A 12,996-nucleotide genomic window follows, 5' to 3' on the forward strand; every position below is an offset into this window, starting at 1 on the left:
AGTAAGTTTTGAGGGGACATACCTCAACATAAAAAAAGGCCATACATGAAAAACACACAACTAACATCATCCTTAAAGGGGAAAAACAGCTTTTCCCCTAAGGAACAAGACAAGGATGTCTACTCCACCATTTTTATTCGAGATAGTACTGGAAGTCCGAGCCACTGCAATCAGACAACAAAAAGAAATAAAAGGCATCCAAATCAGTAAGGAAGAGGTAAACCTTTTACTATTTACAGATGACATAATATTCTATATAGAAAACCCAAAAGATTCCACTGAAACCTGCTAGAACTAGAATGAATTCAGAAAAGCTGTAGGATACAAAATCAATGTATAGAAATTTGATCCCTTTCTATATATTAATAATGAAACAGCAGAAAGAGAAATTAAGAAAACAACCCATTTACTATTGCACTAAAAATAATAAAATACCTAAGAATAAACCTAATCAGAGAGGTGAAAGATCTGTACTCTGAAACTATAAAACCCTGATGAAAAAGAAATGGAAGATGACACAAAGAAATGGAAAGACATCCATGTTCATGGACTAGAAGAGCAAATATTGTTAAAATGTCTACACAACCCAAAGCAATCTACACACTCAATGCAATCCCCATCAAAATACCAACATTTGTTACAGACCTAGAACAAACAATCCTAAAGTTTGTATGGAACTACAAAAGAACCTGAATAGTCAAATCAGTCTTGAAAGAGAAAAGCAAAGCTGGAAGCATCACAATTCCAGACTTCAAGTTATATTACAAAGCTATAGTGATCAAGACAGTAAGGTACTGGCACAAAAATAGACACTTGGACAAATGAAACTGAATAGAAAACCCAGAAATAAACCCATAATTATATACTGAATTAATCTTCAACAAAGCAGGAACGAATATCCAGTGGGAAAAAGACAATGTGTTCAACAAATGGTACTGGGAAAACTACACAGCAACATGCACAAAATGAAACTGAACCACTTTGTTGCACGATACACAAAAATAAATTCAAAGTGGATTAAAGACCTAAATGTGAGACCTGAAACTATAAAAGTCCTGGAAGAGAGAGAGCAGAAGCAGTAACTTCTCTGAAATCAGCCACAAACTTTCTAGACAGATCCCCTGAGGCAAGGAAAATAAAAGCAAGAATAAATAAATAAAAATAAAATAAAAAATTATTAGAACTACATTAAAATAAAAAACTTCTGCACAGCAAAGGAAAGAGTCAATAAAACTGAAAGGCAACCTGTGGAATGGGAGATGTTATTTACAGATGGCATGTCTGGTAAAGAGTAGTGTCCAAAATATGTAAAGAACTTATAAAACTCGACACCAAAAACCAAATAATCCAACTAAAAAAATGAATGGGAGACATGAACAGACATTTCTCCAAAGAAGACATACAAAGGACAACAGGCACATGAAGAGATACTCATCATCACTTATCATCAGGGAAATGCAATCAAAACAACAATAAGATATCACCTCACCCTTGACAGAATGGCTATAATCAACAACACAAGAAACAACAGATGTTGGTGAGGATGTGGAGCAAGGGGTACCCTCTTGCAATGTTGGGAATGCAAACTGGTGCAGCCACTCTGGAAAACAGTATGGAAGTTCCTCAAAAAGAAAAATAGACTTGCTGTATGATCCAGCAATCATACTTCTGGGTATTTACCCAAAGAATACAAAAAAACACTAATTCAAAGGGATATATGCACACCTATGTTTATATCAGCTTTCTTTCCAATAAACAAGATATGGAAGTAGCCAAGTATCTATTGATTGATGAATGAATAAAGACGAGTGGTGTGTGTGTGTGTGCATGTGTGTGTGTATACATACAGAGAGAGAGAGACTATTATTCAGCCATGAAAAAGAATGAAATCTTGCCATTTGCAACAATATGTATGGAGCTGGACAGTATAATGCCAAGTGAAATGAGTCAGTCAGTGAAAGACAAATACCATATGATTTCAGTCATATGTGGGATTTAAGACAAATGACAAATTGGGAAATATGTGAGAGTGAGATAAACCAAAACAAACAAACAAACAAACAAAAAAACCAAAACCAAAACAAACAAACAAAAAGACTCAACTATAGAGAACAAAGTGATAGTTACCAGAGGGGAGAAAGGTGGCACAGGGAACAGGTGAAATAGTGATGTCATTATGAGCACTGGGTGAGGTATGGAATTGTTGAATCACTATATTATACACCTGAAAATAATATAACACTGTATGTCGACAAAAATATAAACACAAAATACATACCTACATGAAGTCAATCTAGAAAAAAATAGAGTGACACCAGCTAGATGTCAGAACACAAGTTTCAGTTCTTCCTGGCCAAGATCACAGTTTTGACAATCACCCACAGAAAGAGCATTTTTGTGGGAGTCTGGGAATCTAGCAGAAGTTTTTGCACACTTTGACAGCAAAAAGATCCAAGAGTGGGTGCACTGAAGAGGATGAATGGAACATTTTTTTTCTTATCTGAGTCACTCCTCCCTGAAAGGGGTACAGTTCAGTGCCAAGAGAGACCCATTCAGCCTGCAATTTCTCCACAGGGGGAAAGTGTGTGAGTGATCATCTGGCTTCTTCAACTGCATGGGTCACTGACCAAAAGGCCCATTTCTTTCTAACTACACCCAGAATACTGAAGTGATCTTCATGAGTGAAGGGAATGAGAAAAGTTTGGACCACAACAGTCAGGGCTCAGAATTCCTCAAGGGACAAAGACTCTACTAACCACTTTGCAGACTACAGTCAGTAGCCTACCCACTAGCCACTGGGATGACTTGGGTTCAGATCTTGCTCACCTGGTGGCATCCCCCAACATTCTGCATACCTGCTATCCACTGGCCAGCTCCTTTTGTATATTCCCCAAAGGTAGTGAGTGCAGGAGTTTTCAAATGGCTAGTGAACATACTTAGAAATTCAAACTGACTCCACAGATAGAGTAAAAAGAATGTACTTGACCACTCAGCATTACCTCCAGGAAATCAAACAGAAAGCTGTCAGGACCCTGACTAACTCTGCAGGATTGAAAAAAGGCATACCATCCAAAAATTCCCTCCTAAATCGTAGTAAGACATACTGGAAAAATGTATCCATTAAAAACATCTTCAAAAAGCCTCAGAATCCCTAACAAGTATGACAGAAAGTATTTCTCTGCCAACGTCAGGAAAGACCAGAGGAAGTGAGACCTTCTTCAAAGGCAAAGGCAACAATGCAAGACTTTAAGAAACATGAAAAATCAAGGAAATATGACATCACCAAAGAAACACAACACTTTTCCAGTAACACCCTAAATAATGAAGATTTATGATTTTCCTGATAAAGAATTGAAAATGGTAGCTTTGAGGAAGCTCAGTGAGCTATAAGAAGACACAGAAAGAAAATCCAAAGAAATCAGGAAAATGAGGTAGAAATTATAAAAAGAACCACACAGAAATTCTATAACTGAAGAATATAATGAAAGGAAAAATACAACAAAGAGTATCAACATCAGATCTTATCAATCAGAAGAAAGAATCTATGAAGTAGAAGAGAGGTCATTTGAAGTCTTGTAGTCAGAGGAGAAAAAAGGAGAAGGAATTCCAGAGAAAGCCTATGTGAATTATGGGAGACTATCAGAGGAGACATTGTAGGCATTATGTGAGTCCCAAAAGGAGAAGAGAGAGAAAGGGACAGGAAGTTTACTTAAGGAAATAATGGCTGTGAATTTATCAATCTGGGAAGAGATACGGACTATCAAAATCAAGAAGCTCATTAATTCCCCCAAACAGATTCAACCCAAGGAAATCATCTCTAAGACACATTACAATAAAACTGGCTAAAACCAAAGAAAAATAATTTTGAAAGCAGCAAGAGAGAAATAAATACCTCACATACAAAGGCAGTTCTATGAGAGGTCTTTATAGTGATAAATGCCTACAGTAAGAAAAAGAAATGATCTCACATATACAACCTAACTTTATACATCCAAAAACTAAAAAGAAGAGGTCACTTGGGTAGCTCAGTTGGGTGAGCATCCAACTCCTGATTTGGGGTCAGATCATAATCCCAGGGTCATGGGCTTGAGCTCTATATTGGGCTCTGCACTTGAGTGTGGAGCCTGCTTAAGATTCTCTCTCTCCTTCTGCCCCTCCCTGACTCATGCTCTCTCTCTCTGTCTCTCTCTCTCTCTCAAATAAAATGAAAAAAAAAATGTATTAAAAAACAGTAGAACAACCAAGCCTATAATTAAGCTGGGAAATAACAGAAATCAGAGCAAAAATATATGAAATAAAGACCAAAAAAATAAACATTAATACCTATTTTTTTCAAAACAGAAACAAACTTGATAAGCCTAAGTTGACTAAGAAAAAAGAGAGATCAAATAAATAACATGAGAAATGAAATTGGAGACATTCAACTGATGCCACAGAAATGCAGATGTTCATAAGAGACAACCATAAACATTTACACACCAACAAATTGGATAACCTAAATAAATTGATAAATCCCTGGAAATAGAAAACTTACAAGACAAAATCATCAAGAATAGAAAATCTGAACAAACCAAACCAGTAACAAGGAACAAGAGTGAATCATTAATTTAAAATATCTCTGCAGGGGCGCCTGGGTGGCTCAGTCGGTTGAGCGTCCGACTTCAGCTCAGGTCACGATCTCGCGGTCCGTGAGTTCGAGCCCCGCGTCGGGCTCTGTGCTGATGGCTCGGAGCCTGGAGCCTGCTTCCAATTCTGTGTCTCCCTCTCTCTCTGCCCCTCCCCCGTTCATGCTCTGTCTCTCTCTGTCCCAAAAATAAATAAATAAAAAAAAAACCGTTGAAAGAAAAAAAAAATCCTGGAGATTTAGTGTACAGCATGGTGACTACAGTTAGTAATAATGTATTGTGTAGTTGAAATTTGCTGAGAATAGATCTTAAGCATTCCAGCTTAATAAAAAAAATTAATTATGTGAGGTGATTAATGTGTTAATTAACCTGATTTTGACAATTATTTCCAAATGTATCTGTGGACCAAGTCATCTCATTTTATACTTCATATATATACAATTTTGTCAACTATACTCCCAATAAAGTAAGGAGGGAAACATATAATAGACAAACAAAAGATAAGGAGATAAGGATCAAACTAAACAACTATAAACCTTAATCAAATAACAAAGGAAGTCATTAAAAGAGAAAGATATTTAAAAAACAACTACAAAATAGAAGACAGCCACATGTCAATAGTAAGTGTTCACCTATCAATAATTTCTTTAAATATAAATTGTTTAAATTTACCTATTAAAAGAAATAAAATACCTGAATGACTTAAAATAATGAAGAACTCGCTTTCAATTTAAAGACACAATAGGCTTTATTTTTGTGTATGTTGTAAGAAAGTGGTCCAGTTTCATTCTTCTTCATGTCGCTGTCCAGTTCTCCCAGCACCATTTGCTAAAGAGACTGTCTTCTTTCTATCGGATACTCTTTCCTGCTCTGTCAAAGGTTAGTTGGCCATACATTTGTGGGTCCATTGCTGGGTTCTGTATTCTATTCCATTGACCTAAATGTCTCTTTTTGTGCCAATACCATACAGTCTTGATGATTACAACTTTGTAGTAGATGCTACAGTCCAGGATTTTGATGCCTCCTGCTTTGTTTTCTTTTTCAACATTACTTTGGCTAATCGGAGTCTTTTGTGGATCCATACAAATTTTAGGATTGTTTGTTCTTGCTCTGAGAAGAATGCTGGTGCAATTTTGATTGTAATTGCACTGAATGTGCAGATTGCTTTGGGTAGTATTCATGTTTTAATATTTATTCTTCCAGTCCATGAGCATGGAATATTTTTCCATTTCTTTGTGTCTTCTCCACATTTCTTTCTTTCATGAGTTTTCTACAGTTTTCTTTCATGAGTTTTCTATAGTTTTCAGCATACAGATCTTTTACATCTTTGGTTAGGTTTTTTCCTAGGTTATTTTATAGTTCTTAGTACAGTTGTAAATGGGATCGATTTCTTGATTTCTCTTTCTGTTGCTTCATTATTGGTATATAGAAATGCAACTGATTTCTGTACATTGATATGTATCCTGTGAGTTTGCTGAATTCATGTGTCAGTAATAGCAGCTTTTTGGTGGAGTCTTTCAGGTTTTCCATGTAGAGTATCATGTCATCTGCAAAAAGTGAAAGTTTGACTTCTTCTTTGTCAATGTGAATGCCTTTTATTTCATTTTGTTGTCTGATTGCTAAGACTAGGACTTCCAACACTATGTTAAACAATAGCGGTGAGAGTGGACAACCCTGATGTGTTCCTGATTACACAAAAATAAACTCAAGTGGATGAAAGGCCTAAATGTGAGACAGGAGACCATCAAAACGCTAGAGGAGTAAACAGGCAACAACCTCTTTGACCCCAGCCACAGCAACTTCTTACTTGACACGTCTCCGAAGGCAAGGTAAATAAAAGCAAAAATGAACTAGTAGGACTTCATCAAGATAAAAAGCTTCTGCATTGCAAAGGAAATAATCAACAAAACTAAAAGGCACCTGACAGAATGGGAGAAGATATTTGCAAATGACATATTGGATAAAGGGTTAGTATCCAAAATCTATAAAGAACTTATAAACTCAACACCTGAAAAATAAATAATCCAGTGGAGAAATGGGCAGAAGACATGAATAGACACTTTTCCAAAGGAGACATCCAGATGGCCAACAGACACATGAAAAGATGTTCAACATCACTCATCATCAGGGAAATACAAATCAAAACCACATGGGGTTACCACCTCACACAGGTCAGAGTGGCTAAAATTAACAACTCAAGAAACAACAGATGTTGGCAAGGATGTGGAAAAAATGGAAACCCTCTTGCACTGTTAGTGGGAATGCAAGCTGGTACAGCCACTCTGCAAAACAGTGTGGAGGTTCCTCAAAAAATTAGTAATAGAACTTCCCTATAACCCAATGATAGCACTACTAGTAATGTATCCAAAGGATACAGGAGTGCTGCAAAAGGGCACGTATACCCTAATGTTTATAGCAGTGCTTTCAACGATAGCCAAATCATGGAAAGAGCCTAAATTTCCATCAGCTGGACATTTAGGTAATGATGACTAGATAAGAATAGTGGTTTATACATACAATGAAATACTACTTAGCAATGAGAAAAAATAAAATCATGCCATTTGCAACAATGTGGATAGAACTGGAGGGTATTATGCTAAGTGAAATAATTCGGTCAGAGGAAGATAGATACCATATGTTTTCACTCATATATGGAACTTGAGAAACTTAACAGAAGACCGTGGGGGAAGGGAAGGAGAAAAAGTAGTTTTGAACAGAGAGGGAGGCAAACCCATAAGAGACTCTTAAATACAGAGAACAAACTGAGAGTTGATGGTGGGGAGGTGGCAAGGGAGGGAGAAAAATGGGTGATGGGCATTGAGGAGAGCACTTGTTGGGTGGCGCCCTGGGTGTTGTATGTAAGCAATGAATCACGGGAATCTACCCCCTAAACCAAGAGAACACTGTATACACTATGTTAGCTAACTTGACAATAAATTATATTTAATAAATAGATAGATAAAGACACAGTAAGCTAAAGTGAAGGAATGGGAAAAGATTTTCATACAAATGGCAACCAAAGAATGATAGAGTGGCTATATTTCTACCAGAAAAAAAAAATTGACTTTCTGTCAAAACTGTCTCTAGTGACAAAGAAGATCATTATATAATAATAAAGAATCCATTCAGCAGAAAGATGGTAACAATTTTCAACATATGTGGAACCAACACTGGAATTCCTAAATATATAAAGCAAATATTGACAGATCTGAAGAGGAGAAATTAACAGCAATACAATAATCTTAGGAGACTTCAGTACCTCACTTTGAATAATAAATAGAATACACAGAAATTCAAGAAAGAATCTACAGATTTGAACAACAATATAAACATTTTATGGACCTAATAGATATACATGGAATTTTACACCCAACAGTGGAAGAGTACATTCTACTGCACATGAAAGATTCTATGCAGTATCATTTTCAGTCACAATGGGGTAAATTTAGAAAACAGTAACTGGGGAAAGAATGGGAAAATTCACAAATACGTACAAAGAAAACGCACACTCAAGTAACAATCGGGTCAAAGAGGAAAGTGCGAGAGAATTTTTAAAAATATCTTGAGACAAATGAAAACAGAAACAATGTAAGAAAATTCAGAGATGCTCCAAAAGCAATGCAAAGAGGGAAGTTTTTAGTGATAAATGCTTACATTAAAATAGAAGATTAAGGTGCCGGGTGGCTCAGTCAAGTTAAGTATCCACCTCTTGATTTCAGCTCAAGTGATGATCTCACGGTTCAGTTCATGAGATTGGACCTCACAGTAGGGCTCTGTGCTGCCAGTACAGAGTCTGCTTGGGATTCTCTCTCCCTTTCTGGCTACCCCTCCCCCACTTGCGCGCGCGCGCGCGCGCGTGTGTGTGTGTGTGTGTGTGTGTGTGTGTGTGTGCGCGCGCGCGCGCGCACCTGTGCATACACGCGGGCAAGCTCTCTCTCAAAATAAATAAACAAAAAAAATTTAGCTTAAAGTAGCAGATTGTATATTGACATCCTAACTTTATACTTCAAGGAACTAGCAAAAGAACAAACTAAGCCCAAATTTAGAAGGGAGGAAATAATAAAGATTAGAGCGGAAATAGAGAATAAGGAAACACCCTATTCCACGATCTTACTAACACTATTCTGTTTTTTCAAATTATGTGTATGTTGGGTTTTGTTTGCTTTCATTTTGTGATCGTTGATATTCATTCCTTATTCTTTTCTATTGTATGTATATAATAATCTTCCCTCTCAGACTACTTTAGTATCATCTCACAAAATTTTATTTAAAATGTTTTTCTTATTCCATTTAAAAGATGTAATGTCTTTTTTTAAAAAAAGATTATAGGCAAACACCCAACGCTGTGCTTCTGTGGATCCATCCCTCCAGCGGCGGGTCTGACTCCCTCCAGGTGCCGCAGGGCCCCTCCCGAAGCGGATCACCAAAGGATAAGCGAACTGAGCGTGCCCCTCCTGCCCCTGTACACCTTGCTGATCCACCCCAGCTAATATGTCAGATCCCCAGCACCACAAGCCTGGCAGTGTGCAAGTAGCCCAGACGGGCCACGCCACCCCACAGTGAATCCCGCCCCTAGGAGACGGGAAGAGAAGGTACACACCAGTCTGACTGTGGCCCCCGTGAAGGAAACAACCAACAAAACTAAAAGGCAACTGACGGAATGGGAAAAGATATTTGCAAATGACATATCAGACAAAGGGCTAGTATCCAAAATCTATAAAGAGCTCACCAAACTCCACACCCGAAAAACAAATAACCCAGTGAAGAAATGGGCAGAAAACATGAATAGACACTTCTCTCAAGAAGACATCCGGATGGCCAACAGGCACATGAAAAGATGCTCAGTGTCGCTCCTCATCAGGGAAATACAAATCAAAACCACACTCAGATACCACCTCACGCCAGTCAGAGTGACCAAAATGAACAAATCAGGAGACTATAGATGCTGGAGAGGATGTGGGAGAAACGGGAACCCTCTTGCACTGTTGGTGGGAATGCACATTGGTGCAGCCACTCTGGAAAACAGTGTGGAGGTTCCTCAAAAAATTAAAAATAGACCTACCCTATGACCCAGCAATAGCACTGCTAGGAATTTACCCAAGGGATACAGGAGTACTGACGCATAGGGGCACTTGTACCCCAATGTTTATAGCAGCACTCTCAACAATAGCCAAATTATGGAAAGAGCCTAAATGTCCATCAACTGATGAATGGATAAAGAAATTGTGGTTTATATACACAATGGAGTACTACGTGGCCATGAGAAAGAATGAAATATGGCCCTTTGTAGCAACGTGGATGGAACTGGAGAGTGTGATGCTAAGTGAAATAAGCCATACAGAGAAAGACAGATACCATATGTGTTCACTCTTATGTGGATCCTGAGGAACTTAACAGAAACCCATGGGGGAGGGGAAGGAAAAACAAAAAAAAAAGAGGTTAGAGTGGGAGAGAGCCAAAGCATATGAGACTCTTAAAAACTGAGAACAAACTGAGGGTTGATGGGGGGTGGGAGGGGGGGGAGGGTGGGTGATGGGTATTGAAGAGGGCACCTTTTGGGATGAGCACTGGGTGTTGTATGGAAACCAATTTGACAATAAATTTCATATATTGAAAATAAATAATAAATAAATAAATGTAAAAAAAACAGTAAAAAAAGTTTAAAAAATAAATAAATAAATAATATAAGAAGATTATATACATTAGTCCTTATCCTGAGTATTTAATATTCCAAGTGTCCCATTTCCAGTGTACTACGCACCCAAGTGAAAGAAAAAAATTACTAATGATGAAAAAATATGTAGTCATATTTTCTCTTTTGATTTCTTCTTTATCCATGGGTTATTTAATAAATAATGCTGAACTTTGTGAAGCCCTGTATATGACAGAAGTCTTGTTTTATTGTTTCAAGCCAAGTTACACATAATTTGAGGAATCATCATATTGGTCTTAGAACATGAATGAATGTGTTGATCTCTGTCATACTTACTGAACTCCATGTATCCATGTGGTTTTAAGCACCCAAATATGGTGACAAACATTTCAAATTCTCAGAATTGTGGTAGCTATGGCGGCAGATTCTCTGAGATCATCTCCTGATCTCAGATACCCCAATTAATTAACCAAGTGCTGGGGTTGCTTAAGAGATCCTGCTTAAGTGCCTGGAAAGGACCCATTGCCGGTACACCTCTGACACACTGTAGGATTCCAGATCCATTAGACAAACAGATTCATCATAATTTCCTAGAAGGGATTCTGGGTATTTTAAATCTTGCTTCATTCCAAGCAAAATTTAATGAATTATTTTGATTTAGTATCTTTGTAGCTAATTTTTGCATTCCAAGAATTTGGATGATTCAGATTTTTCTAGGTTTTCATTTATTTATAAATGACTCATTTTTATAGTGTTGTCTTTATAAAAATGTTTATTTATATGATTATCTTTTCCTTATACTTTCTGCCTTTCAGAAACATGTTCAAAATCAGAGATAATAATTGAAAATGGATTTTTTTCTCAATATGAACTTACATATTACTTAAATAAAGAAACACAGTATCAATGTAAACCAGGATATGTAACACCAGATGGTAAAACTTCAGGATCGGTTACATGTCTGAAAAGTGGATGGTCACCTCAACCCACATGTATTAGTGAGTAATTTATTATGTTCATATTTATTATCCTGATGACCATTTAACAAAAGTTTAAGTTAATTCTTTTCTGGGGGGAGGGGCTGACGTGAGTCCCATTTGAAAAGATAAATGAAAAAGGATTAATTTTTTGCCGGTTAAGACTAATCACTTATAGAGTGTAATACCAGGACATCTTTCAGTTTACATTTTTTTCCACTTTAAAACATCCTGTGGGGGCACCTGGGTGGCTCAGTCAGTTGGGCGTCCAACTTTGGCTCAGGTCATGATCTCACAGCTTGTGAGTTTGAGCCCTGCATCGGGCTGTGTGCTGACAGCCCAGAGCCTGGAACCTGCTTCAGATTCTGTGTCTCCCCCTCTCTCTGCCCCTCCCCTGCTCATGCTCTGTCTCTCTCTCCTTTGAAAATAAATACAATTTAAAAATTTTTTTCTTTTAAATCCTGTGATTTGGAAACTGGTTAGGGAGCCTTATGTGTATTCTGGAAACTCATTTATTTCTTCTGGCTGACACCAACCTTTGTGCCTATTTTTCCTGTTTTTAGATGATAAGGTTTTGATGTCAGAATCTTTGTTGCTAGACATAATATTATGTTTATAAGTGAAGATCTGGGTCCATAGTGTAGAATTTTAATTGAACCTGTAGAATTTATGTTTGACAATCCAGGCTAAGTCCACTTCTAAAACAGCTCCCTTAGAAAATCATAAACATCTAATTAGTAGAGACAGAAATGCTTCTAGATAGCACCAAATTCAGCTGTGTTGAAAGATTTCACTGTCCCTAGATGTTTATGAAGATTTTTCTATGAACAGTTTCCTCAGTTTATCTTATACTCCAAAGCTACGCAGTGATATTTTTGAACTGATATTTAGCATGTTCACTTTAAGTGAAGTGGATATTTGAATATCCATTTCTACTGTTTCCATTTCCTTATTTTTTTTTTTCAATTTCCTTGGTTACTATGAGCACTAGCTACAGAAAAAAATGATAAAAGTGGCTCCCATATCAAACTCATTTTACACTAAATTGTAATTAGCTATCCATTATAACACTTATTATGGAAGAGAATCTCTCTCTGTCTCTCTCTCTCTCTCTCTCTCTCTCTCTCTCTCTGTCTCTTTTCACTGGTACAGTTTTGCTTTGTTTTTTAAAGCTTTAAGGTAGCTGGTTACATAACAGTATAAAATTATTTAAATATCACCATCCTGTTAGCAATAATTGAAACTTTTAACATTTTACTTTCTTATAACTAATTATAAAAATTAGAGTTATCGCTCCATTAAATCTTGGTAAGTTTAAAAGAATATACAGCCTTTAGGAAAATATTTGGGAAAGAAAATGAGCATGTGAGTTTTAGAAACTATTATGTTTTAAAGTAGAGTTTTATAGAATGTTTATAAATTAACTTGCATTTTTGAAAACCAATCCTATTCAACTAATCCATTTTTCTCTGGCATACTTGCCACACTGCTAATGAGTTTGGTGTTTTAAGTCACAAAAACATATTCTGTTTTGCTAGAAAAAGTATGATGCATCTGTAGTACCCTATTTTATTATAAGCATGGCATAAACACAAAATTATAATTGACAGAGGAAAGTGTTCTTTGACAAACTTCCTGAATATTTAAGCAATAAGGAAACTGCTATGTAGAAACATGGTTTTTCATTTTGAGTAACTTTCAGGGCAATGATTTATCACTTGTATTCTTAGATTATTTTAAT

At 36.7% G+C, this 12,996-nt stretch overlaps 1 protein-coding gene across 6 annotated transcripts in view; it reads left to right on the plus strand.

Moving 5' to 3' along the window:
- Nucleotides 1–12,996, plus strand: part of CFH (complement factor H) — a 224,954-nt gene that overhangs the window by 180,979 nt on the left and 30,979 nt on the right. For 4 of the 6 annotated variants that reach the window (XM_053209182.1, XM_027074901.2, XM_053209179.1 and 1 more), the window contains one exon: nucleotides 11,094–11,276. In XM_053209182.1, the coding sequence (XP_053065157.1) occupies nucleotides 11,094–11,276 (183 nt within the window). Of the gene's footprint in view, nucleotides 1–4,341; nucleotides 4,800–8,947; nucleotides 10,498–11,093; nucleotides 11,277–12,996 lie in introns of those variants that run through there. The other 2 variants (XM_053209180.1, XM_053209181.1) reach the window with 2 other exon arrangements.

This window comes from Acinonyx jubatus, chromosome E4 (assembly GCF_027475565.1).
Source record: "Acinonyx jubatus isolate Ajub_Pintada_27869175 chromosome E4, VMU_Ajub_asm_v1.0, whole genome shotgun sequence".
In the NCBI taxonomy this organism is placed as follows: domain Eukaryota; kingdom Metazoa; phylum Chordata; class Mammalia; order Carnivora; family Felidae; genus Acinonyx; species Acinonyx jubatus.